This window comes from Halichondria panicea, chromosome 9, assembly GCF_963675165.1.
Source record: "Halichondria panicea chromosome 9, odHalPani1.1, whole genome shotgun sequence".
Lineage (NCBI taxonomy): Eukaryota > Metazoa > Porifera > Demospongiae > Suberitida > Halichondriidae > Halichondria > Halichondria panicea.
In genome coordinates, this window is record NC_087385.1 from 6,765,852 (window position 1) to 6,791,203 (window position 25,352).

The 25,352-nt window shown below is 44.9% G+C and overlaps 6 protein-coding genes across 10 annotated transcripts; 2 read left to right on the forward strand and 4 right to left on the reverse strand.

Moving 5' to 3' along the window:
- Positions 1-61: 61 nt before the first annotated feature.
- Positions 62-11,386, reverse strand: LOC135341867 (collagen alpha-4(IV) chain-like). Its single transcript, XM_064538545.1, has 39 exons — positions 11,156-11,386; positions 10,949-11,012; positions 9,374-9,517; positions 9,222-9,278; positions 8,999-9,106; positions 8,824-8,886; positions 8,458-8,688; positions 8,287-8,331; positions 7,940-7,993; positions 7,813-7,866; positions 7,662-7,715; positions 7,454-7,525; positions 7,330-7,392; positions 7,157-7,201; positions 6,575-6,628; positions 6,475-6,519; positions 6,301-6,363; positions 6,157-6,234; positions 5,862-5,996; positions 5,635-5,688; positions 5,383-5,553; positions 5,213-5,266; positions 5,099-5,161; positions 4,728-4,835; positions 4,579-4,659; positions 4,390-4,443; positions 4,232-4,330; positions 4,075-4,119; positions 3,825-3,986; positions 3,644-3,733; positions 3,373-3,498; positions 3,163-3,216; positions 3,006-3,053; positions 2,535-2,733; positions 1,794-2,009; positions 1,527-1,706; positions 1,276-1,401; positions 660-1,147; positions 62-474 (listed from the first exon to the last, which is right to left on the reverse strand). The coding sequence occupies exons 1-39, from the start codon at positions 11,164-11,166 to the stop codon at positions 262-264; spliced, it is 4,071 nt and encodes a 1,356-aa protein (XP_064394615.1). The 5' UTR covers positions 11,167-11,386; the 3' UTR covers positions 62-261.
- A 42-nt stretch (positions 11,387-11,428) lies between these two features.
- On the forward strand, positions 11,429-12,912 carry LOC135341925 (3-oxoacyl-[acyl-carrier-protein] synthase, mitochondrial-like). Its single transcript, XM_064538609.1, has one exon. The coding sequence runs from the start codon at positions 11,518-11,520 to the stop codon at positions 12,823-12,825; it is 1,308 nt and encodes a 435-aa protein (XP_064394679.1). The 5' UTR covers positions 11,429-11,517; the 3' UTR covers positions 12,826-12,912.
- LOC135341951 (retinol dehydrogenase 11-like) lies at positions 12,879-14,134 on the reverse strand. Its single transcript, XM_064538643.1, has 2 exons — positions 13,329-14,134; positions 12,879-13,248 (listed from the first exon to the last, which is right to left on the reverse strand). The coding sequence occupies exons 1-2, from the start codon at positions 14,100-14,102 to the stop codon at positions 13,027-13,029; spliced, it is 996 nt and encodes a 331-aa protein (XP_064394713.1). The 5' UTR covers positions 14,103-14,134; the 3' UTR covers positions 12,879-13,026.
- Positions 14,135-17,574: 3,440 nt separating this feature from the next.
- LOC135341909 (folate transporter 1-like) lies at positions 17,575-21,087 on the forward strand. 3 transcript variants are annotated; one of them, XM_064538592.1, is made up of 5 exons: positions 17,575-18,112; positions 18,169-18,245; positions 19,093-20,208; positions 20,436-20,577; positions 20,795-21,087. In XM_064538592.1, the coding sequence occupies exons 3-5, from the start codon at positions 19,106-19,108 to the stop codon at positions 21,008-21,010; spliced, it is 1,461 nt and encodes a 486-aa protein (XP_064394662.1). In that variant the 5' UTR covers positions 17,575-18,112; positions 18,169-18,245; positions 19,093-19,105; the 3' UTR covers positions 21,011-21,087. The 3 variants fall into 3 exon arrangements, with proteins under 3 accessions (XP_064394662.1, XP_064394663.1, XP_064394661.1); XM_064538593.1 differs by having other exon boundaries at positions 17,575-18,245; XM_064538591.1 differs by lacking the exons at positions 17,575-18,112; positions 18,169-18,245 and adding an exon at positions 18,664-18,801.
- LOC135341926 (uncharacterized) lies at positions 21,040-23,342 on the reverse strand. 3 transcript variants are annotated; one of them, XM_064538612.1, is made up of 6 exons: positions 23,200-23,342; positions 22,746-23,032; positions 22,370-22,653; positions 21,954-22,109; positions 21,600-21,827; positions 21,040-21,431 (listed from the first exon to the last, which is right to left on the reverse strand). In XM_064538612.1, exons 2-6 carry the CDS (start codon positions 22,939-22,941, stop codon positions 21,123-21,125), a joined length of 1,173 nt encoding a protein of 390 aa, XP_064394682.1. In that variant the 5' UTR covers positions 22,942-23,032; positions 23,200-23,342; the 3' UTR covers positions 21,040-21,122. The 3 variants fall into 3 exon arrangements, with proteins under 3 accessions (XP_064394682.1, XP_064394681.1, XP_064394680.1); XM_064538611.1 differs by lacking the exon at positions 23,200-23,342 and having other exon boundaries at positions 22,370-22,632; positions 22,746-23,193; XM_064538610.1 differs by lacking the exon at positions 23,200-23,342 and having other exon boundaries at positions 22,746-23,193.
- On the reverse strand, positions 23,326-25,092 carry LOC135341961 (lysosome-associated membrane glycoprotein 1-like). The gene is made up of 6 exons (XM_064538654.1): positions 24,931-25,092; positions 24,547-24,788; positions 24,355-24,495; positions 24,137-24,233; positions 23,860-24,063; positions 23,326-23,682 (listed from the first exon to the last, which is right to left on the reverse strand). Exons 1-6 carry the CDS (start codon positions 24,977-24,979, stop codon positions 23,531-23,533), a joined length of 885 nt encoding a protein of 294 aa, XP_064394724.1. The 5' UTR covers positions 24,980-25,092; the 3' UTR covers positions 23,326-23,530.
- Positions 25,093-25,352: the final 260 nt, after the last annotated feature.

A 25,352-nucleotide genomic window follows, 5' to 3' on the forward strand; every position in this document is an offset into this window, starting at 1 on the left:
GGGCAAAGATAGGTGTACGTTGCTAGTATGCATGCATGTAGTGCAAGCTCATTCTCACATAACCGCTATAATATATATATATGATATAAAGTCGTCTAATTATACGTGAACAATTATTGAATTATATATAGTCGTTCAGAATACTACAAAAAAAAAAAAGTTCAAAATCTACTGGATATCAACTGAAACATGGAAGTGTTTTAGGTTAGCTATACACACAATCATTACAGTGGTTACAAAGTTTGTCCGTGCAATAAATGACTACTCTTTCCTACAAACGATACAACGACTCGTATTCTCTGATCCAGCCACTAATCCGTTGTCTTCACTCTCAATCGAAGGCAGCCACACGCCCACCGAGCTCACAGCTACACTAGTCTGCTCACAAGCACCGCCCACACCCTTACACTGTATGACAGAGAACTCAGAGAGAAATTCCTCAAAACAGGAAGCATGTGAGTCGAGAGTTATACCCTGTGAGAGAAAGCAGAGTGTCAAGTGTACATGCATGAAGGTGTATAGTCTCACAACATGTATACGTATATAGCAAACCACATTCTAGTAATAAATGAGTTAGCATTGATAATGAAAGTAGTTAGAAAGAAAACACTGTATGCATATGGCAACACAAGTATTGCGATAATAGACACCCCACTGACCATGTCTGCACTGATGAAGCTGTAACCAGACCACAAGCTGGACCATGTGTTAGGGCACTCAGCAAGCGAGGATGTTTGAGAGTGAACCGTCACCACTGTTCCTGGTACAGAGCACACACTGCATCTCGACACATCGTCCACTCCATACACGTCTTTAGTCTCGCTCGAGCTAATCCATGAAAAGAGCGAATGAGGTGAGAACTGCTTTAAACAAGATCCACTTTGGTCTTCATCGACTGTTTGAGTGCTAATCTTGGACAAGCTGTAGCCCTGCCATAGACTGGACGAACCAACAGGACAGGGGGGAACTAGAGATCCCCTGCTGTGGCGAGTGATTAGTTCAGTTTGAATTCCTGGTAGTCCTTGAATGCCGCGAGGTCCTACCTCACCAGGGGGTCCAATTATACCCTGAGGGCCAGATTGCCCAGTGAGACCAATCTCACCAGGGGAGCCAGAGTCACCTTTAACACCTCTCTCACCAGGTATACCTGCACGAGTACGAGTATTGGTACATAAATGACCTCTCAGACTAGCCAGACATTATTATACACTGTACAATTGATACAACAACAATCAGTACACTTTATGTATGATAGTATACATGTATGTACAGCACCTGGAGGTCCTGGCCGTCCAATGAGTCCATCCTTCCCATCGTTGCCAGTTGTTCCAGGAGGTCCCTCTTTACCATTAGAGCCACTAACACCAGAACTGCCAGCAGGACCCTCAGGGCCAGTATCACCTGGACAACAACAACAACAACAATAAGCAATACACATCTTAACAATATAGACAGCTAGCATAATTATAGAGTTTGGCTGTATTATTGTGCAGGTTATGACCACTTGACTAGACAGAATCACTTACCTTGCATTCCTTTCATGCCCTTCTCTCCAGTGAGACCGGGTGGTCCCTTCCTCCCCGTCGATCCTTGCAGCCCAGGCTCACCAGCCGGACCAGTTATCCCAGGTGGACCCTTTCTACCGGGCAAACCAATGTCTCCAGGGATACCTTTCCGACCACCTGGACCATCAGCACCTGGGTCACCTGTAGTAGAGAAACATTAGACTGTATAATATAACAGGAAAATCAACATTGTGTAATTTGATAAAGCCTGCATGCATCTCAACATACCAGGCAAACCCTTTCTTCCAGCCAGTCCTGGCACTCCTTTCCTCCCCTGAAGCCCCTGAGTTCCATTGAAGCCTGGGACACCAGGAGATCCTTTCCTGCCAGTCTCTCCTTGAGGCCCAACTGGTCCAATCAAACCAGGCGATCCCTTGCGGCCGGTGAGACCTTGTGGGCCTGGGACACCGTCAGTACCATTCCTACCAGGAACTCCTGGTGCTCCTGTGTGTGTGTGTGTGTGCGTGTGAGGGAGGATGACAGAATCCACAGTGCATGCACCGTTGTGTGTATTGCATGCATGCTTGAGTATGGTTGCCACTTGTTATTGACTTTGAGGCCCTAAATTAGTTGAACATGACTTCATGATGGGATATACTAGGAAGTTAATGGAGGGAGGTTTTTTCTTATGCTGACCAGTGACCACAAGTAGTGGGAGGAAGTCAACCTCACACAGCTCTTAGCTTCCATTCAACCATTAGTCACAGACAGTGCCACACAAGGAATGCCTTATGTCAATTACAGAGTCTCAGCAGTTGACAATGCCACCAGAAGATGACAATGCCATGTGATGATTTCATTGTAGGAAGTTAGACAATAAGTTAGAGTACATGCAGTGGATTGCAACCATGCATGCAGAGACTTTGGACATCAAAACTAGCATATTTCTAGGCTAATGTTGTCTATATGCATGCATCCCTTGGTTGACAGGAATGTTCAACTTGCATGATATAATGGGCACACACACACCATTCTGTCCAGGGGGTCCTGTATCTCCGTTATCTCCTGGTGTTCCTTTCCTACCAGTTTCACCGTCCCGCCCAGGGGGTCCCTCTGGTCCATCGATGCCAGGTGCACCAGTCTCTCCAGGGGGTCCCTTGCGGCCAGGTGTTCCGTTAGTACCATTGATACCAGGCTCTCCAGTAAAACCACGATCACCCATATTACCCTGAGGGGTTGATAAGTACAGTGGTACAGCACATAATGCTCTGCAGATAGCAAAAGGCGTACACGCATGCACTCTATACACGCATGCACTCTATACACGCATGCACTCTATACACGCATGCACTCTATACACGCATGCACTCTATACACGCATGCACTCTATACACGCATGCACTCTATACACGCATGCACTCTATACACGCATGCACTCTATATATTCTCTATTGAGAGTACATGCTCAATACTGCACTGCTAAGTGGAGACTCTCAGTACCGGTATTCCTTGAGGACCCTGGGGTCCAGTTGGCCCCGGCACATCGCTCTGTGGAAAAGACAAACATTCGTTACATAACAGATTTCTCTCTCAAGAGTATGCACATTCATTTACTGCATGTTCACTACACTAGACATGGCTACCCTAGCTCACATACGTCTTGTCCGGGGGGACCAGTCGGTCCTGTATCGCCAGGTAATCCTTTACGGCCCTGCATTTTAATAAGAGCACATCCGAAATAAATTATTCTGGTACGATAGGTTCTAAGTCACTATCCTGAGCAATAATTACCTGCTATACGCATGCAAATAATCGTAACAAACTCATACACTGTAACTATAGTAACTAGCTAGTGCCGTGTACGTACATCTACACCATCTTGACCAGGAGTGCCGATTGGGCCCTGTATTCCTTGTGGTCCTTGGGGACCTGTGTCACCAATTGGACCAATGGGACCTTGTGGACCGACCGCTCCGTCATCACCAGGTAGACCCTACACAAGGAAGGAAGTAACAGTAATGCAAAGCTATGAGCAGTCAAAGTTCATCCTAAGCAATGATCTAGACACGCCATAATATAGCATATGACAGGCTTGGGAAAACCAGACACTTGTCATTGCATCTGTATGACTGTCTCACCATAGTCCCAGGCACTCCATCATCACCAGGGAGACCCTTCCTGCCCGACTCTCCTTTCTCTCCAGGGACACCATTAATTCCAGGCACTCCCTACACATTTGAATCATCAATAGTTGATGCAGGTAAAGAGTAGCAAATAACAAAGTCGTGTGGTGCTGTACAATAATCTAGACGGTCATACCTTGCTGCCAGGTACTCCATCATCACCTGGCAATCCAGGCACTCCCTTGATTCCGTTGTTGCCATCCTTACCAGGTAGGCCAGGCACACCCTTGGACCCCGATGGCCCCTGAATACCAGCATCTCCGGGTGAACCTTTGCGCCCTGTCTCTCCATCGTTACCCTGCGTGCAAATAGGGGGAGAGGAATTGGTGAATTAAAATAAATTAATAATTTATAAAATAAACTCTCTGCAACCACCGCCCACTCACCGGATCTCCAGGTTCTCCATTTGCTCCAGGCAGACCAGGCTTGCCCTGTACACACACACACACACACACAATGGGTTAGCAATCATGATAGCATACATGTACATGTACATGTAAGAACGAGAATGGCTGTTAACAGATAGAGGCACAATGTTCTCACAGTTCTTCCTTCGAGTCCGATCGGTCCCCTAGGTCCCTCCGGCCCAATATCTCCCATCTGTCCAGGGAAGCCCTTGCTACCAGGTATACCATTCACGCCCTATAGGGAGCCAGAGAGGTATGGTCATTGCTCAAGCTTTGGACTAGCTATGCTCTCACCTGTGGCCCAGGATCTCCAGGCAAACCTTTCCTTCCAGATTGTCCTTTCATACCCTGCAAACAACAGACATGTGCACAAGAGTTAAAGAGACATCTAGATCTACACACATGCAATCACACACTCCCTTTAGTCTCAAATGCTACTACTAGTTGGATACGCGAGGTTGCAGAAGAATCAAGAATACTTACCGGGAATCCTTTAGAGCCTGTTTCTCCTTGAGGGCCGGCTGGTCCTGCTGGTCCAGGGAGTCCGGGAACACCTTTGGAACCCTGGAGGGAGGAAACAGCAGATTGCATGATCGTATTGTTCCCACTACTAGGTAGTGCGCTAGACTTACAGACATTCCTTGGTCTCCTGGTTTCCCCGTCCTGCCAGGTATTCCATCGTTGCCATCTTTCCCATCGCTCCCAGGAAGTCCAGGCACTCCCTTTATGCCAGGCACACCCTGCACAGCACACAGTCTCATTGCTACACTAGCTAGCTCTGTACAGCCGCACACAGTCTCATTGCTACACTAGCTAGCTCTGTACAGCCGCACACAGTCTCATTGTTACACTAGCTGGCTCTGTACAGCCGCACACAGTCTCATTGTTACACTAGCTGGCTCTGTACAGCCGCACACAGTCTCATTGCTACACTAGCTAGCTATGTACAGCCGCACACAGTCTCATTGCTACAATAGCTAGCTCTGTACAATAATCAACTCACGTCTATTCCTCTCATTCCTTTCATTCCAGGAAGCCCTTTACTGCCAGGTGTGCCCATTTCTCCCTGCATGTGATACAGTTAATACGTCTCTCATCGACACACTGACATCATTACCTGTGGCCCCTGAGGCCCGTCGTCACCAGGTAGCCCCTTCCTCCCGTCAACACCCTGCAGTATGGGCAGAATACTTCATTGCAAACAGTTTATACAAAACGACATCAATAATCATGGGCCTGTAACAAAATGTATAAGAATTTCAGAACAAGTTCCCTTCGTGCACTCACGTCAGGTCCAGCTGGTCCTGTAGGTCCATCTTCTCCTGGTTTCCCTGGTACTCCAGTAGAGCCGGGGATTCCTGGATCTCCTTGTTTCCCATCTTGGCCATCTTTACCAGGTCTGCCCTGTGCCCCGGGTATTCCATCCTCTCCAATATCACCAGGGCGACCGGGAAATCCCTACATAGGATGAAATACATGTTGTGAATATCGGCCATTGGGACAAGTATGTGCAGTCCACCACAAGTGGTTGTAGCTGACCTTGCTGCCTGGGGTTCCTGGTATTCCAGCATCTCCAGGGACACCTTTCCTTCCCTGAGTGTGTGTGAGAGTGAAGGATGCTGTCAAAGACGGTACACACACAATGTGTACTGTACAATGCATAGCTAATCATATGTACATTACCCTAATAGCTGAATCGCTAAAGAGGCCGAGGTATTTGTCATTTGCTATCATACTGATGGAGCTAAAGCTTAAACACAACTCACAGATGGTCCCTGTATTCCCGGTTCTCCTGGCACTCCGTTTGATCCAGGGCTTCCCTTGCGTCCTTGGATACCAGGTATTCCTATTGGTCCAATCATTCCCTTCTCTCCATCCTCACCCGACTCTCCTTGCTTGCCCTGTGTGTGTGTGTGTGTGTGTGTGTGTGTGAGTGTGTGTGTGTGTGTGTGGGGGGGGGGGGGTACAGGCATCACACAATAGTTGAAGAACAGTGCAATATGAGAGGCAGCTACAGCCCAAAAGAAAAGTAATTAAGGCATAGGTTTGTGTGGTTCTTACTGGAGGTCCAGTTCTTCCTGGGTTCCCTATGCCAGTAGCTCCTTGCATTCCTTTCATTCCATCTTTACCAGGTGGTCCCTGTGTGTGAGAGAAAGATGATGTTAGTAGCGTTGTACTTTATTCCATGATTATTGTGTTTCTCACCACTCTTCCAGGTATTCCAGCCTCACCATCGATACCAGGATTTCCCTTACGTCCAGCCTCTCCCTACACACACGACACACGTCATCACACAACACACGTCATCACACATATAACACTGCTGGACAATGATACATACACACACAGTCAGCTATCCGACACACACAATGTACTAACCTTCTCTCCTGTCAGTCCAATCTCTCCAGGATCACCAGGCAAGCCCTAGGGGGAACAAGTGGTTTAGCACAATAGGAGGGTTTCTATAGCAACAGCTCACCTTTCGACCACCCGGCCCTTCAGGTCCAGGTATACCTTTTCTACCAGGTGGACCCTGCAGTAGAGAGCACACACACACATGAGTAATATACGCCTTGCTCAGTGTACACAGGTTTCAGTTGGCAGCTAGATGTGAAGAACATGTACACACCCATAGACTACAGTACACCAATCAAGCAACAAAGACAATTAAAGTTAGAGGATCAAACAGATTGAGACAAGGAGTGAACACAGTAACCTAGTAACCAGTGTCCTTGCTTCTAATGACGACACCTGTCCTAATGACAGTGGACCTCACAACAGCATCACAATGTTTCATGTGGTTTGTGACATCAAATGTTGTGGGAGAACCATATGTGCTTGTTATGAGCTTGTTATGGCTGACGGCCAATTATGGTGGGCTGAAACTTTAGTAAACACACACACAGCCTCACTACCCTCACCACCCCCACACACAGCCTCACCACCCCCACACACCCCACACACTACCCTCACCACCCCCACACACCCCACACACTACCCTCACCACCCCCACACACAGCCTCATCACCCACACACACATCCACACACACTATAACCTTACCATAATTCCATCATTCCCGTTCATTCCAGGAACTCCGGGTAGACCCTGAACAAAACAGGAACAGAAATGAGTTAATTAATAAATCCACACACCTACCCACGCGCATACACACACACACCCACCCACGCGCATACACACACACGCACACGTACACTGCACATGCAGTCACTTACTGGAGTGCCCATGGGGCCAGGTGTACCTTTGCGTCCAGGTTCACCATTTGTTCCATTGAATCCCTACAATAACCACGGTGTAGTTACTGCTAACACAATAAACAAGAGATGACTTTAAACGTACATTCTCTCCTGGTGTTCCTTTTCTCCCTGGTGTCCCGTCAATACCATCGGTGCCATTTGTACCAGGCGCTCCCTACACACAAGCACAAGAGCACTGGTGTTAACAGTACTGGCAATGCAGGCACACACTGTACTGCTGAGCAGTGCTCAGAAGTCGTTAACTAATCAGCATGGGGGGTACATACACCAATGCAGGGGGTATAGCTCACATTCACTCCTGGTATTCCAGGGATGCCCTTGCGTCCTGGTGATCCCATAGGACCCTGTAGGAGAAAAGAAATACGTAGCAGTAGTAATAATTATCATCGAGAGGCTATAACATTGTCATACATGATAGCACACTCATCCAGTGGTACTCACCTGTATGCCATCAACTCCTGCTGGTCCCCTGATACCTTGAGGTCCAGTGGGTCCCTATAGAACACACACACACACACACGCTGAATGATAGGCAAAGAGACACACTGCATGCAGAGAGGGAACATACCGGGTCACCATCTTCTCCAGGGTTGCCCTTCCTCCCTGCCTCTCCAGCTGGTCCCTGTATGGCATGAGGGAATAGCATAAGATGTCTGATTAACACATCTATTGAACACTACTGTACTAATACTGTACAGGTACATGTGAGTAGATTTACACTTTTTGCACAGGAGAAAGAGCTAGAATTCTATGGATCATCATCACTGTACTAGCTAACATACAGCTAGATCATCATCACTGTACTAGCTAACATACAGCTAGATCATCATCACTGTACTAGCTAACATACAGCTAGATCATCATCACTGTACTAGCTAACATACAGCTGGATCATCATCACACTGCTAACTTTACCTCTGGGCCAATGGGTCCACGCGCACCTGGATCACCAGGGAGACCCTACAGAACAGAGACATGTGATAGTACACTCATTGATTAACACACACAACCAATGTCAGGTGACAATCGTTTAGAGTGGGTGATAGTATACACATACGAACAACTATACGGACATTCAGTGTTCACCTTTCTTCCGCCAGGTCCTTCTGTTCCGTTGATACCAGGAGCTCCAGGTACTCCATTAACCCCAGGTGATCCCTTCCTACCTGGATCACCAGGAACTCCAGGTATCCCCTTCCTCCCGGGGGGGCCCATAACGCTATCACCAGGGAGACCAGGCTCTCCACTGCTACCATTCAGACCAGGGACTCCAGCTGGTCCAGGGATACCCTTCCTACCGGGTGGACCTTGAACACCCTGTGCACAAGTATGGAAGAAGTGGGACACAGTTACAGGTAAGTGTCTATACAGAGATTATTGTATGACAGTATAATTATAATTATAATTATACGTAACTATTTACAAGCAATTAATTAATTATATATATCTCACTGGAATTCCATTTGTTCCGTTGTATCCTGGTGTTCCGGGTACTCCATCTGTTCCTGGTGTGCCCTGAGGCAATGACAAGAGCACTTCACCACATGGTACACACGATAAGCACTCATCTCATTAATCCACTAAGTTTATAAATATAGGCTAAAAGTGTTTGTTTTGTTGAGCTTACTTTTCTGCCTGGTTCTCCAGGTACTCCATTAGCTCCTGGATCTCCAGGGACACCTTTCCTGCCAGCTGGCCCATCCTCTCCTGGGTCACCAGGCAGTCCTTTACGGCCCTACAGAGAGTATGTATGGCATTATTGCTATGTGGGTGGTAACAGCCAATTATGCTTTGAAGTGTGTTTCTGGCACGAGAGTGGTATTAGACTAGCGGCAGTGGTTACAACGTACTGGTAGTCCTATAGGTCCTTCTGTTATGTTTGTTACTCCTGGGGGTCCGGGAATTCCCTGTGTGTGGGGGGTGGGGGGGAACACGATACTTTCAGTGAGCGCTTAAAACAGAAACGCTACTGTTTAAACAAATGTGATACCCATCCCCTCACCTTCCTTCCTGGAGGTCCTACTATCACTTCTCTGACATCTTCTTCTGCCAACAGGTCGAGTAAAATCTCTCTAATTTGAGTGGCGTTGGCAGTCTCTCTTCTTGATCTGCGTAGTACTGTTGAGTGGGGTTCTAACCGAGGGTCCTATCAGGATGGAAGTAAATACCAGCAAACTGTCATATCTAATTTGCTTATTACACAGAGGAATTAGGTCAATTAGAGACAAGCAGGCATGTTTAGTGGTTGACTTAGTGGGAGACATTGAGTTAAGTTCCCACGGGAAACCATTTTGACAATGGAGATATATAAACAATCATTTCTTGTAACTGCATAAACTAGAGCATGGAGAAGTGCATGAAATACGAGGCGTACTGATTACAATCAGTACGTAGGGGTGGACAGATGCCATTTCAAAGACACCAGATAACCAACGTTGGTTTCTTTACTTTCATGCACTGTGTCAACAGACATAAAACTAATGGGGAGCACTTTAGATAATCACGCCACATCTATGACATACTTAACCCAGTGGGTGGAAATGGAAGCTAGAAACTATAAGCACAATCAAAACTCATCAATTAGTTGTTGTTTCAGGCGTACTGCGATTGCAATGAAGCACATCGATCGATGCTTTGAGCATTATTTCTGCAATAATTGGTTTACTTAGTTTTAGAGATTTATGCAACTAGTGGGCCTGGGAACAGGGGAGAAGGAGAGTGAGGGATAATAGAGTGCGGAGATAGTGTGGGGAAGAAAGGTGAAGTGTGTGGTACCACTGCAGAGGTGAACTAAAGCAGAGGTGAACTAAAGCAGAGGTGAACTAAAGCAGAGGTGAACTAAAGCAGAGGTGAACTAAAGAGCCATTGAAAGAAACCTTTAATACACTGAGGTCTGTAGCTAGACAATAGGAAGCTTTTGTGTCTTCAAGGAATTTCCAGTCCACTACCTGCTCCAGATGGCAGCATAGGGAACAATGCAATGTGTGTACTCGCCCAAAGAGCCACAATAATGTACCAGAAGCCACCAGGACCTTGGCATCAGCTGTCATGGAGACCACAATGTCAACAATCAGCCCAATAGAATAATTCCTCAGAGATTACAACATATTTTGTACAACAACGTGAGGTCCTCATATAGAAATGGGCCTATTGTAATTGCAATAACAGAACGCTTCCACTGCTTTGAAGAGTTGAAGTGCACAGTTTTGTAATACTACAAGAGATCAGATGATATTTGGAATGGAGTCAGTTTGGAAACAAATCATTGTAACGATTGCCCATTAGACGACACACCCAGGCCAGCACAAGGCCTTCCGGGACACTCACATGTAAACACCACCTGTTTAACTGCTATATAATGCAATTAAATAGTTCAAACAACCCACAGGTATTGACCAATGGTGAACCAAATTAATTACAGGGTAAGCAGCAGACCACCATGTTTGCAGTGCAGCAACTAGCACCTCATAGTAACCAGCAGCTGTAAATTGGTGCTAACAAAAACACAAATTGTGGTTCACAGAAATTATAAATCTGTATACTGTATTCTTTAGCTCGTATTATACCCAGCACTTACAGTGTTTGATGGCGATGACATTGTCAGAGTGACTAGGGCCACAACCAGTACAAGAGTTTCCAGTCTGTACGAACAATGTGCATTTACACGATGACATGGCACGGAATACACACACACACACACACACACACACACACACAAATGCAGTCCAATAGACCATACAATTTTATAGTGAGTGCATTAGTGAAATATGAGCAGTGACTTTACCTTGGCTTCATTCTGTATGCATGAGAGGTGAATGCTTTGCAGAGAAATCCTTTTGTTTAGGCTGCTTGTAACTGAGCAAGAAAAATATGTAATAGGCTAACGAGTCTGAAGCCTGCTACATAAATAATTCTAAGCTCTTGGAATGCAGACAGCTTATTCTGCAGTAGATGCTCCAACAGTTCAAACTGCAATGCAAGCCTTTCAGCTCAGGAACAGTAGACATGTGGTAAAGTGCTAGCATTAGCCACTCCCCCTAGCCCCTTCAGGAAACTAGGTGGAGAAAGGGGGTGGGGCTCAGTGCGGTGTGAACTGTAAACCGTGTTAGCTAGCTTCTCAGAGCTCTGTCTGTTTGTCTGTGAAGAATGCTGAGCCAGTTGCAGAGGAGAGTGGTGGTGACTGGGATGGGCATAGCCTGCCCTCTGGGGTATGGAGTGAGGCATGTTTGGGAGAAGCTACTTGCTGGAGAGTCTGGAATCACTAATCTACCCCAAACAGATGAATACAAGAATATCCCTTGCAAAGTGGCTGGTATGGTGCCAATGGGTACTGAAAAAGGCCAACTGAATATCGAAGAATTTGTGAGCCCCACTGAAGCACGAACCATGTCGAATGAAACAGCTTATTCCATTGCCGTTACTGGACAAGCATTGAAAGATGCTAACTGGTGGCCTCACTTGCAAACTGAGGAAGATCGTTTCCAAACGGGTGTCAACATAGCCAACATAGGCTGTGACAGCTTTGTTAATATGGTATTGAACAATTACAAGCATGTGAAAACAGGAGATATACGAAAGATCACTCCATACTTTATGCCCGTGTTACTACCCAACCTAGCTGCTGGCAATGTGAGTATCTACTTCAAACTTCAAGGCCCTAACCTCTGTGTGGGCTCTGCCTGTGCAGCAGCTTCCCATTCAATCGGGGACTCGGCAAGTCTGGTATCAAGAGGTGTTGTCGACGTGATGGTAGCCGGCGGTGTTGAACTACTGCTCAACCCTCTGCTCATTGCAGGGTTCTGTCGAGTCAAAGCTCTGTGCACTAAGTTCAACAATGAACCAGAAAAAGCATCACGTCCATTCGATTCAAAGAGATCTGGATTCGTGCCGAGTAATGGAGCGGCTGTGCTCGTTTTGGAGGAGTTGGAACATGCAAAGGAGAGAGGAATAAACATTTATGCTGAGATATTAGGCTATGGTATGTCAGGAGACGCCCACCACATTACATCACCTCCTAAAGACGGGAATGGTGCCCAGAGAGCAATGAAGGCAGCCATGAAAGATGCCGGCATTCAACCAGAGGATGTCACACACATCAATGCCCATGCTACCTCAACACGTGTTGGAGATAGAATTGAAAACGAAGCAATCAAACAAGTATTCAAAGATCATGCACAGAATCTCATTGTTTATTCAGCCAAAGGAGCTATAGGCCATACCCAGGGAGCTGCCGGTGCAGTGGAGTCTGTGATCACTGCCATGTCCATCAGCAAAGGTGTTGTTCCACCTAACTTGAATCTGGAGGAAAAGGAGGCTGAGTTTGACCTCAACTATCCTGCAGGAGGACCCTCACAGTGGATAGTAGGAGAAGGAAAGAGAAGAATTGCACTCAACAATTCATATGGTTTAGGTGGAACTAATAGTGTCTTGTGTATTGGAGAGTTTGTGTCATAGCAAATTATGTGTTATTGTGTTTGTACACTGCCTGTAATCATTGTATAATCACATTCTTTGATTAACATTGATATAATTTATATTGAATGTAGCAATACAATTAATACAGGAATAAAGAATTACATCTCGTGCTCAATAGGGTTATACATGTACATGTAGTTCACAGCTAGATCTAAATACTAATTTGTTTATTGTCCCTAATTAATTGTCGAGCCCCACCATCTCAGAGCTCACTTCCCATAGCCTCTTAGCAATGGCGTCATCCGTTGCCTGAGGGTTGGTCAGCTTCTTGAACTTGCAGTCAGCCAGATACTGACCAGAGACTCCCTCCATGTCTTCTGACACAGCACAGTAGATGGAGGTCTGGGCTCCTTGCCATGGAGACTTGTGGGTAATCCAAACCGTTGACATAACGATAGAGTACTGAGAAAAATTAATACAAATAAGTAAAAATCTGAACAATATCACATACGTATACAGATCCCATTCTCTAATAAACTCACCAACAAGAAGTTCATGTGTCTTCCCAGCTCAGTACGCACTCCTCCAGGATGAACAGAGTTGGTGGTGACGTTGGTTCCTTGGAGCCTCTTAGCAAGCGACCGTGTGAACAGGACATTGGCAAGCTTGCTCTGGAAATACGCAATCCAAGGAGAATAATTTTGAGTCAAATTCAAATTGTCAAAATTGATTTTTCCCCAAGTGTGTCCCATTGATGACAAGTTGACTATTCGAGCAGATGGGGCTTCCTTTATTCGATCGAGGAGAAGGTTGGTGAGCAAAAAATGACCGAGGTGGTTCACACCAAACTGCATCTCAAAACCATCCACAGTCTTCGTATAGGGGCAGGCCATCACGCCAGCATTGTTCACAAGAATATCAATGTGTGCCTCGCTGTCTAGAACATGAGCACTAAAGTTTCGAACAGATTCCAGGGAAGACAGATCTAATTGCATGAACAACACGTCATTGTTTCTGCTTCTCTTCTTGACTAGCTCCACAGCAGCCTCTCCCTTGTCCTTGCTACGACAGGCCAAGATAACTCTCCCATTTCTCTGAGCAAAGTCAACAGCAGTCTCTAGACCAATCCCAGTGTTGGCTCCAGTGATGATGGCAGTCTTCCCATCCAGTCTAGCTTTGGAGTAGCACACGCCTCCTCCAAAGTATTTCTTGATCAGATACAGTGACACACCAGCAACAGCAGTCCAGGAGAAGATGCTGTATGGATAGGTTAAGAAAATATCCCCAACCACAACGTTCCACAGCTCACTCAGCATTGTTCTCAGTGCAGTCCTAGCTAGTTAATTGGGCGGAGTCCAACCAACTACATTTGTACTAGCCTCGATTCCAGGCCGATTTTAATCGGCCTTGAATCGAGGCTACATTTGTACATGACAACAGTGCAACTAGCCTCGATTCCAGGCCGATTAAACGGCCTTGAATCGAGGCTACAGTGCAACAACCAAAGAGGATAGATTTTTTTGTACACATTTTTTTACATTTTGTGGCATATCTTCTAAAGTAAAAAAGTGATGTGATCTATTTGAGTGCAGGTACTGAAAGTTCAACTATTGGCGCTTCCATTGGACCACCACCTGTTACATCATACGACATCATCAATATAAAATGGCTGTCTGAAGGTGTGTACTTCCGAAAATTAAAATTTTATTTAATTAATGGCTATTGAAAGATGTTCCCCCTCCACAATTTAATCAATGGTTTGGGGACTCTTTCAGCTGCTATAACTTGAATTCTGTGGATCCAATGTCAAAAATTTTATGATTTTTTGAAAGCTCAGAAAAAGACCTTTCAAATGGTGTCATCAAACTTCATATTTGAGAGATAAAAGTATTTGCCAATTTGGCGATACCATGGTCCGAGGCCGAAAAATGTCAAATTTAGGCTCCGAATAAGTTTTGGATTGAAACATATCATTTGAAAGGTCTTTTTCTAAGCTTTCAGAAAATTAGAATATTTTTGACATTGGATGAACGGTACTCAAGTTAATGGCTGTTGAAAGATGTTCCCCCTCCACAATTTGGTTTGGGACTCTTTCAGCTGCTATAACTTGAATTCTGTGGATCCAATGACAAAACTTTTATGATTTTCTGAAAGCTCAGAAAAAGACCTTTCAAATGGTGTCATCAAACTTCATATTTGAGATATAAATCTATTTGCCAATTTGGCGATACCATGGATTATGCCCATGGTCCGAGGCCGAAAAATGTCAAATTTAGGCTCCAAAGAAGTTTTGGATTGAAACATATCATTTGAAAGGTCTTTTTCTAAGCTTTCAGAAAATTAGAATATTTTTGACATTGGATGAACGGTACTCAAGTTAATGGCTGTTGAAAGATGTTCCCCCTCCACAATTTGGTTTGGGACTCTTTCAGCTGCTATAACTTGAATTCTGTGGATCCAATGACAAAACTTTTATGATTTTCTGAAAGCTCAGAAAAAGACCTTTCAAATAGTGTCATCAAACTTCATATTTGAGAGATAAATCTATTTGCCAATTTGGCGATACCATGGATTATAGCCCATGGTCCGAGGCCGAAAAATGTCAAATTTAGGCTCCGAAGAAGTTTTGGATTGAAACATATCATTTGAAAGGTCTTTTTCTAAGCTTTCAGAAAATTAGAATAATTATATTTGACATTGGATGAACAGTACTCAAGTTAATGGCTGTTGAAAGATGTTCCCCCTCCACAATTTAATCAATGGTTTGGGAACTCTTTCAGCTGCTATAACTTGAATTCTGTGGATCCAATGTCATTTTATGTTTTTCTGAAAGCTTAGAAAGAGATCTTTCAAATGGTACCATCAGTGTGACGATAGTGTGACTGTAATGTGCCGTAATGTGCCGGTACTAGTGTGTGTAGTGTAGTGTGCCGTAGTGTGCCGGTAGTGTGGGTGAATCTTTCAGCTGCCATAACTTGAATTCTGTGGATCTAGAATCAAACATTTTTATGTTTTTCTGAAAGCTTAGAAAGAGACCTTTCAAATGGTACCATCAAAGTTGATATTTGAGAGATAAAAGTATTTGACAATTTGGCGATACCATGGATTATAGCCCATGGTCCGAGGCCGAAAAATGACAAATTATGGCCCTAATGAAATTATGGATTGAATCACATCGTTTGAAAGGTAATTTTCTAAGCTTTCAGAAAATCATAAAAATTTTGACATCGGATCAACTGTACTGAAGTTATGGCTGTTGAAAGACACCCCCCACCTCCACCGTTTAAATTAATGATTTTGGGAATCTTTCAGCTGCCATAACTTGAATTCTGTGGATCGAAAATCAAAAATGTTAGGTTTTTCTGAAAGCTTAGAAAGAGACCTTTCAAATGGTACCATCAAAGTTGATATTCGAGAGATAAAAGTATTGGAATTGAACCCACTCACGAGAACGCAAAACTATTGCTGGTAAATTGAACCCACTCGCATGAACGCAAATGGTGAATTAAACCCAATGCAAAACAGGAACGCAAAACTTTTGCTGGTGAATTGAACCTACTCACGTGAACGCAAAACTATTGCTAGTGAATTGAACTATTGCTAGAAATTGCCAATTAATTTCCAATTGCTCCTGCATGTCGTACCTCCTCTGGGTTTGTTCCTGCTGCAGAAAATTTGCAGCCCAATCAGATTGCAGAGTTCAAGTGTGAAGGCGTGGCTCATTAATGAACGAGTCAGTAACTCAAATCAAAATGCAACAATAGCAGACAAGCCAGCTGGATCCAGGAACACGCCAGGTCAGTTAGAGCTAGTGGTATGCAAAAGTGACTCCTGCAGTAGCATTCTAACTGAGGTTTGCGGTTACCGCCCACTTGGAATCATGCTTAGCCACACCCTAAAGCTAAGTACCGGTGTAGAAGCGATATGGGCCCCCCCCCTTATTTTGGGGCCCCCGGCCCTAAAACGCTAGTGATTTGGGGTGTAAGGGGGGGCCCCATTGCACTAGCGGTATACGCCCCCCTTAGTGATTATAGGGCCCCCCTAGAGAAGTCTATTCTGAGCAGTAGAGTCAAGCCAGCACAACAGTAATAGGAGGTTGAGTTGAGAATCAATGGCTATAATGTTTATGTAGATCTAAACTCCAATACAGAATATATTACTAGCCTATAATCTGTGCTGCTTGGTCACTGACGATAACAGTATAAGGCAGCCATAATTATGTGCAAAATAAGGCCTGCGTTACAGTGTGGCAACACATAGCCATTGTATACACAGCACATGCATGCATGCATTCATATAGGCTGAGCACATACTACTGAGAATACAAGCAGCAGCCGCAGCCCATGCACTTTGTTATCAAGAACTTTTCCTGGCAAAGTTGAGAATAAACTGCAAATCAAAGAGCAAGAAATTGTGGAGGATGCATGGTAGTCAGCCACCTGTGGACACACTTGTTCTCTTTTCCATGTGTGTTTTATTACCTCTATCTCAGCCCTATGTACGTAGAGCAAGGCTCTATGGTTTACTTGTGTTGTGAAGAGGCCCTGCTCGTCTTTGTTCCTATGACAGTAATGTATGTCTCATTCTGCATGCATGTTCTGTGTGTGCATGCATGTGTTTCTCTCTATGATCTTTTATTATCTAACGAACAGAGCCAGCTAAAGGAACAGTAATTTATTCCGTAACTGATAACAGGGGCATAAAATAACAACTTTCTCGAGTTCAGTTAAAGTATTGAGGATAGATCTACATCTTCCTGCTCTGGTATAGTAGCCTAACATTAGCCAATAGCACCTGCAAGTCATGGTGTTATTATGCCTCGAGGCGTAGCCGCACGAGGGATACAGTAAAGCTGACTGTGTGTGTGTCTGTCTGTCTGTCTGTGTGTGTGTGTATTCCAGCTATAACTGCTCAACGGTTGCAATGCGACGAAAACTAACAGCTTCTATAGGCTTCTAGCCACGTTCTCTTGGATTTTGATTCGTGGATTAGCAAACTAAAGCTTCTTTCTCGAGTTATGGCTAGTTTGACTCACATTGAAGACTGTTGCAGTCTCTTCAGAATCTTTCATAGCATCATCTGTCCGCACAAACTTTCTATTCAACATATGAGTTAGCCTTGCACTAAAGCGCTAGCTTTTTGTTAGCTACAATACTCAGAAAATATCTGTTAAAACAGCTAGCTAGCAGTAGCCATTTGTGAAATTGATCTCTTTGGACACACCCTTTAATTATTCCTGTGGATGTAATGCGCATGCGCGCTCATTCCCCACGTGTGATATCCAAGATCCAGATTCTCCTGGCAGAATCTTTGTCTTGAGGGCCTGGTAAGCCACAAAACACTACCATATAACAATATAGATAACAATATGCATGTACACAGGTCTTTTCTTCTTAGATATTATATACACTGAACTACAGATCCTGGAAGAATCAATTTTCTTCTTTCTTGAGGTCCTGGTAAGCCACATAATACAATAAATAACAACAATAGATGCATGTAAATAAGTCTTTTCTTCTCAGTGACTTTATATAGATAAGCTAACTTTAATATAAAATTCATTATAGATAACACTCTAATACTTTTGAGCGAAAGCAAAAACATGGCGAGAGGCATTAGCACAGCGCCAGCTTGAACACTAGTTAAACTCTGCACTTAGTCAGCAAGAGAGCTAATTATGAGTAAGTACTGTGCAAGATCTAGTCAGCAAGGGACATCTAGATTTACTTAGACCATGAGGCTTAGGCTACAAGCATATAGATACCATCTACACTGCAAGTTATAAGTGGGGGCCCCATATCGCTGGAGGGGCCTCAAAGCGCTAATGAAATAGGGCCGTGGGGGGGCCCCAAATCGCTAGCGTTTTAGGGCCCGGGGGCCCTGAAATAGGGGGGAGCCCCATATCGCTTCTACACCACCTGTGGGACAAGCCCTGACATAGATAGAGCAATCTTGATTGCAGTAAGCCCATTGCGTTTCGCGTCCAGGGTGGGGCCACGCCAAACTATATCAAAGGTATGATCATTAATTTATGGTATGATATATGCCATCATCATTCAGGCCCACTTAATCACTGTGTTTCACATTCTTCTTATATTCATCTGGTAATCATTAATATTTTTTTCCATAATTATTATACACATGTAATTGTATTTTATTACTTACGGCTAACTGACAAGTTCAGTTTAGCCTTCAACTCACCCTTTTGTTAATTCATAACCCATAATTGCACTTCATTATAATGTGTTGAGAAACCATAATAATAATAATTGTCCTTATTAAATAGCTGCTGTTCACTCACTCCAGGTATCTATCATCAATGGACTCTGATGGATCACCCCCTCCAGCCTCGTCCTCACGGAGACACTGGCTCTATGCCACACTCATTCTTTGCAGTTACGGCTTCTTTAAAGAGTTTAAACCCTCCGAACCGTTCCTTACCCCGTTCCTCGTCTCAGATGTTAAAAACTTCACCAAGCATCAGCTCAACAGTGAAGTGTGGTCCTACTCCACCTATTCTTACCTCATAGCGAGCCTCTTGGCATGCCTGTTCACGGATATAGTTCGCTACAAGCCTGTCATTATGCTGGAGAGTGCCTGTTACCTTGCCACTAGGATACTGCTCATATGGGGAGTGACTATAGCCAGCATGCAATGGATGCAAGTGGCGTACGGAGTAGCAGAGGCAACTGAGATAGCCTACTACTCGTACATCTATGCTGCTGTGTCTGTCAGACACTTCAAGAGAGTCACTAGTTATGTCCGTGCAATTCGTTTGTTTGGTCAATCGATGGCAAGTCTTTTGGGACAAGTTCTTATTTCTACTGGAGCCCTCGGATATTTAGAGCTCAACTACATTTCTCTGGCCAGTGTTTCGTTGGCCTGTGTCATCTCTCTATTCTTGCCCAATGTGTTCAACTGTTCTGCATCCTGTGGTTCAAAGCACCGCTCAGAAATCGATGAAAGCACCACACTAGTCAAGCAACCTTCTGATAAACTAGATTCCTGCTTACAATGGATAAAAGAAGCAATTTTAAACAGAGCTCGTGATTTTGCGAAATTTTATTGTGTACCGTCTTTATTGAAGTGGTCGCTATGGTGGGCATTGGCTACTTGTGGAGTGCTGCAGGTTGGTAACTACGTGCAGAGCTTATGGAAGGAAGTTGCTGATGACAGTGGACAATCTCATGAATGGAACGGACTAGTGGAGGCGATTGCTACTCTGTGTAGTGCGTGTGCAGCGTTTACTCTCTCATTCATACGAGTGCCCTGGGCCGAATGGGGGGAGCTGACTATTGGACTGCTCTCACTGGTTGACTGTGGACTCTTGTTGTTAGCGTCATGGACAAACCTCCTGTGGGTGGTATACCTCTGTCACATTGTCTACAGGACTACCTACGCTTTCCTCATCACCATAGCAAGGTGAGTGCCCTGCACATTACTAGCTAGGGTATATATGCATGTAGTAAAAGCATCCAATTATGTGGTCTGGCCCCTTCTTTTTGCTGTAACTGGAGTTTTGATAGCCTCGAGACCAGGCCGATTAAAATAGAGACCAGGCCGTATTTTAATCGGCCTGGTCTCGAGGCTAGAGTTCTGATGGCCAAATTCAGGATTTGATTTCATGCACCCCGTCCCCCTCCCCCTAGCACACAGGTAGCACTGAGTGTGGACCACGAGAGTTATGCCCTCATCTTTGGCTTCAACTACTTTATGGCCCTAGTCCTGCAGACCATCCTCACTCTGATAGTGGCTGATGAGCATGGACTCAACCTGTACATCAGGACCCAGGTACTCTAACATCCTGTGTCAACGCAGCTGCACGAACATCCTGTGTCAGTTGTGGCTGAACTATGATACAACAGATGGTTGTGTATTGCATTCATTATTATGGGTTCTCCCACAGCCATGTTCTAACACATGTACAGTGACATACACATTCCTAACCCGTTCATATTAATTGTATAGTGAAATGCCCATACAATGTATATACCTATCACACACACAGTTTCAAGTGTACAGTGGCTACTACTATGTTCTGACAGTGGTGTTTATCAGTGCTGGGATCTACAAACTGACAACGGCCGGTTGGTTGAGGAGCTGCCGTAGTTGCTGTCGTGAGGCAGACACTGATGAAGACAATAGCTCTGATTCCAATACACAACCTCTCAACCCAACTATTCAGATTCAAGAAGGCAATGAGAACCAGAACAATCTTGTGTAGTCGTCATGCATGAATTTAATTTGTATAAGTTATAGTCAAAATTTTGTTATTGCAATGAATGATGTTTGCAATGTTGAGTGTGTTGATATTGAAAAGCTAAAAGTGAGATAGTTCAAGTTCTGAGCAGCCTGCTGTTAATGCCTAGTGTCAGAGCGTTGTCAATCAGTTCAACAAAAGTATCCACGTCCACTTCTGTGTTTGTTGGTCCGTTGCCAGGGCGATGAGTATCCTCTATCGGATTGGTCCACTCCAAGTAGTGTCCCCGTGCTCGTGCAAGGTCAGAGTACACGTTAGGTTGTTCCTCGGAGTGTATGAGTGGGCGGAGTAGTATAGTAACAGAGTCGGCCGACATATAGAGGGCATTAACCAGGTCGTCACCATGGAAACCAGCCATGACGGTACAGAGTTGCGTCTGTGATACCTGCATGTAAGTACAGTAGAAACATAGTTATTATTATATATAGTTATACGCGTATAAAAGCAATGACAGTCCTAATTGACTACAAGCCACACGAGAATGTACTATCTCCTTTGTTCGAAACCACTACTTTCAGTGTAACCAAGCAACACAAGGCTCGTCACTATTCACCTGTTCTCTATATGAGAGTCCACTAAAGTCCAGTATCTGAGCAGCCACGCCCCCTCTGACAGCCTCCAGCAGCTGAGGGGCGTTGAGGATGTGCTGAGTCAGCAACCCCCCTACGGCCAGACACAGGAGTGGTTGAGTGGGTGTGGTCAGGGGTAGGGAGAGACGGGAGAGGACCAGCTCTACAAAGCCACTCAGAAGAGAGGGGTCACGAAGGTTCACTGAACCAACCTGGAGGGAAGCAAGGTAATTAGATCTAGAGCATTGATTCACTCATTCACACACAATGTCATTTTTGACAGATTGCTTGCAGAGTTGAACAATAACATGTATACCAACACGCACAGTCCAACTCACCCCAAGGTGTAGGGTCATGAAGCAAGTGGTGTGTTCACTGTGGTGCAGGGTGGACTCCGATAGGGGGAGGATCTTGACAGACCCAGCAAATGTCTTGAGCATCTCCTGCACCACTCCATGCTCTTCACTCAACACAGTGCTACCCCAGTCAACACTCTACAGGGACAACACAGTGCTACCCCAGTCAACACTCTACAGGGACAACACAGAGCTACCCCAGTCAACACTCTACAGGGACAACACTGAGACAGAGTACAATAGGAATACAAATAATCGTATACACTGGTGTCATCTTACATATCTTATACGGTTGAGGTCTTACAGGCCCAGTATACCTAGTACAGGGAAGCACAGCAAAAAGATACAAGCCCATCTATTATAGACAACTAAAGTTAGGCTATGCAGACACCTCTCACCTGCAGCTCATAGTTCTCCACAGCAGGCAGTAGCGCCACACTGTTACCATCCACACTGTGAGGCCCGGTGTGACTACGATAGGCTAGCAGAGCATAGAGGGGCAGGAGAGTGTGTGTGTGCAGGTGCTCATACCAGCCCCTCTCATCAGGCACACTCACTGTGAACACATAGCCCTCGTCATGGTAATGGGTACACACTGGCCAGGGGTCAGAGGTCACAGACACAGGCCACATTAGTGACGACAACTGATCCGACACTTTGTCTGAGATGTAACGAACATTATCTACTCACATAATACGCAGCACAACTATAACACAATATGGGCCAGATATTAGTCATGTCCATACACGTACACAGCTACTCATGCGTACACACCTCTCAGATGAGCTGGTGCTCTGGTAGTAAAGTGTTTATTAGAGTGATGCAGTGCTGCAGGGCTGATGCTGACCAGTCCTTGAGGGTAGGCGGTGAGAGTGTAGTGAGAGAGTAGGCCCTCTGGTCCTAGTCTGCTCTGAGGGTCCAACCCTTGCTTGTGTATACAGCGATCCACCTCCCATTGTAAAGAGACCATAGACTTGTCATATTGTAGCGCAAGCTGTGACGTCTGATAGATAACCCAGAGACAGAGAACCAAGACTAGCAGACACAGCAGCAGCTTCTTTCTATGTGTTAGATACATAATGGATGATGGATAGAACTATCACACAGCCATCACAGTGACTCAATGGCTACTACCAGCTAGGCTTGTGTACACAGCTAGAGTGGGTAGGTACACAGGTATATGGTTACCATAAGCTAAGCAACGAAGAATGCACAACAGACAACCTACTATGACATTTCTGGAATCCTTCCAAGAAGATATTAATTTCTTTCAACTTCTATTTAGTGCCCACTGGGCGGAGCTGGTGTAAGGCCCTGTACACACACACTGTATACACTCAGCAAGTTGACAACAGCAGTGCATAATAATTATGATAAGGCATCATACAATAATTATGTACATGACAAAATTATACAACAGTTATAACTAAAACCAAGTGCCACACATATACCACAGCTAATAAAGGTAATGAACATTCACTTGAGAAACAACAGTTAGTAAATAATTAACAACAAGAACAAATAACGGGAAGTACAGTTGTGTAGTATAGTTCAGTTACTTAGGAGAGAGCCTCGTATGAGCTCTTCTTCCTGTTCCTTAGGCGTCCAATGAGATAAGCAATGAGGACGACAATCACGAGTCCAGCCAAGGCTGCCCCCACAGCAATGGGCACAATCTTATTGCCAGTGTTCTGCTCAACACAGAAAACAGCTGCACACAACACAAGGAGTCATGACCATGCACACAGATAGCAGGAGAGGTACAGACTCTCTCTCTCTCTCTAGTATATGCAATCCATAAAGTCCTTACTAGCAACTAAAAGCATAACCTGCATGCAACTATCTGTCTACAAACTGATTATTACGTATAGCTGATTAGCTAGCTTACCAGAGTCAAATACTCCAGAAGTGGCATTGGTGAAATCAAAGGCTTGCACTTGAAGGTCCATCATAAAGAGAGACACATGAAGGTCAGGGGTGATCGCCACAAAGTTAGAGAAGGTCCGGTTGACGTCACAGCCAAAGGATTGGTTGAGGTTAACACTGCCTCCATCAAAAAGAGGTCTAAGGCTTGTACTGTTGACATTGGTAGCTGAAGGGAGAGATAGAGTTGTTGAAATGTTCACTGTTATCACCAAATTATTACTGAAACATGCTTTGCTTACAGGATGGCTCGGTCCCACTGAAACCAGGGAAGTCACTCTTGGTGAACTTGAACTCAATGAGAACAGAGGATACATTCCAAGTTTTGTCAGCTTTGTACTGCACATTCAAAACAATATATGGAGTAAGTTATTATCTCAGAGCAAATCATGTGTCATGCACACAATGTGCTACACACACAATAGCAATATCAACAGCACACGACACACGAGACACTCACACCCTGGAAGATAAAGGACACAAAGTAAGGATCTCTGCCTTCAGGAGTGTACTCAAGCTTTAGCAGGGCCTCTAACTTCGCAGCATCGCAAGTACTGTCATTGTGAATGGTCTTGTTAAGTAGATCCACAATGGTGGTCCTCTGCAGGGCAAACCCAATTACATAATGCACACGTTAGTGCTAGTTGCTTACGTTTACATCTCCAACGAGGTATGTAAACTCGATGCTGAGGCCAGCCATCATGCGGAGGCAGACAGTCTTGTCAGGGTTCCTAAGAAAGTAGTTGTTGTTGGTAGGTTCAGGGGTGGGTGGAGCAGGAGTGGGGCTAGGCATCATTGAAGATGTTGACATGACCATGGACGTTGTTGCTACCATTGAGTTACTGTCAGTGGTGAGGACTGCCGAGGGAGTCACTGAGGCTGTTTGCCCTGTGGCTGTAGTGGAGGGGAGGGGCAGTTAAGAGTAGCATACTGATACAGACTATACTGATACAGACTAGGCTAGCTACTGCACACATAAATAATTGTAGTGAAATAATTAATTAACAATTTATACTTTGCATATGAATCAACTGACCTATGTACAGCATGGCTGCTAGGGACAATAGGGATAGTAATCTTGCCATCTCTCTGCTGGGTTCTTGACTGGTTTTCTTGACTGTACTTCAGAGGGTCCAGTATCTCACTCGAAGCTAGTTACAGTAGTTCACCTCTTTTTATGGATCATGTGACACCAGAGCTCACATGCACTAAATGGGCGTGACTTGTTTTTTGATATGGCCACACCCATGGACGATTTTTCTCTAATGGATAGCATTAGGTCTAGACAAGAAACTTATCTACTCTTGGTCTACGTCTAGTTGGGCGGAGTCCAACCAACGCTGCGCTCTGGGTTGGGTATCAGTACACGTAGCAGTTTTGTTCCACCGGTACTTGAGACAGAGTATGAATATTGTTTAATCTTTAAGTGGCTGACAACCGCATGGCTCAGGGGTGCGA

Excerpts from the sequence above, each read along its gene's own strand:
- LOC135341867 (XM_064538545.1), bottom strand. Across the intron at positions 8,689-8,823 it reads ACGGAACAAATGGAATTCCA|GGTGTTCAAGGTCCACCCGG; the intron begins GTGAGATATATA and ends ACTTGTGCACAG. Across the intron at positions 7,994-8,286 it reads GTGGACCCATTGGCCCAGAG|GGACCAGCTGGAGAGGCAGG; the intron begins GTAAAGTTAGCA and ends CATGCCATACAG.
- LOC135341925 (XM_064538609.1), top strand. The coding sequence starts at position 11,518 with ATGCTGAGCCAGTTGCAGAGGAGAGTGGTGGTGACTGGGATGGGCATA.
- LOC135341951 (XM_064538643.1), bottom strand. The coding sequence starts at position 14,102 with ATGCTGAGTGAGCTGTGGAACGTTGTGGTTGGGGATATTTTCTTAACC. Across the intron at positions 13,249-13,328 it reads GACACATGAACTTCTTGTTG|TACTCTATCGTTATGTCAAC; the intron begins GTGAGTTTATTA and ends AATTTTTCTCAG.
- LOC135341909 (XM_064538593.1), top strand. The coding sequence starts at position 19,106 with ATGGACTCTGATGGATCACCCCCTCCAGCCTCGTCCTCACGGAGACAC. Across the intron at positions 20,209-20,435 it reads TTCCTCATCACCATAGCAAG|CACACAGGTAGCACTGAGTG; the intron begins GTGAGTGCCCTG and ends CCCTCCCCCTAG. Across the intron at positions 20,578-20,794 it reads ACCTGTACATCAGGACCCAG|TTTCAAGTGTACAGTGGCTA; the intron begins GTACTCTAACAT and ends TCACACACACAG.
- LOC135341926 (XM_064538610.1), bottom strand. The coding sequence starts at position 23,049 with ATGTATCTAACACATAGAAAGAAGCTGCTGCTGTGTCTGCTAGTCTTG. Across the intron at positions 22,654-22,745 it reads AGCACCAGCTCATCTGAGAG|ATAATGTTCGTTACATCTCA; the intron begins GTGTGTACGCAT and ends TTATGTGAGTAG. Across the intron at positions 21,432-21,599 it reads GACTCTCATATAGAGAACAG|GTATCACAGACGCAACTCTG; the intron begins GTGAATAGTGAC and ends ACTTACATGCAG.
- LOC135341961 (XM_064538654.1), bottom strand. The coding sequence starts at position 24,979 with ATGGCAAGATTACTATCCCTATTGTCCCTAGCAGCCATGCTGTACATA. Across the intron at positions 24,789-24,930 it reads AGCAGCCATGCTGTACATAG|CCACAGGGCAAACAGCCTCA; the intron begins GTCAGTTGATTC and ends CCTCCACTACAG. Across the intron at positions 24,234-24,354 it reads TGTCCTTTATCTTCCAGGGT|TACAAAGCTGACAAAACTTG; the intron begins GTGAGTGTCTCG and ends TTGAATGTGCAG.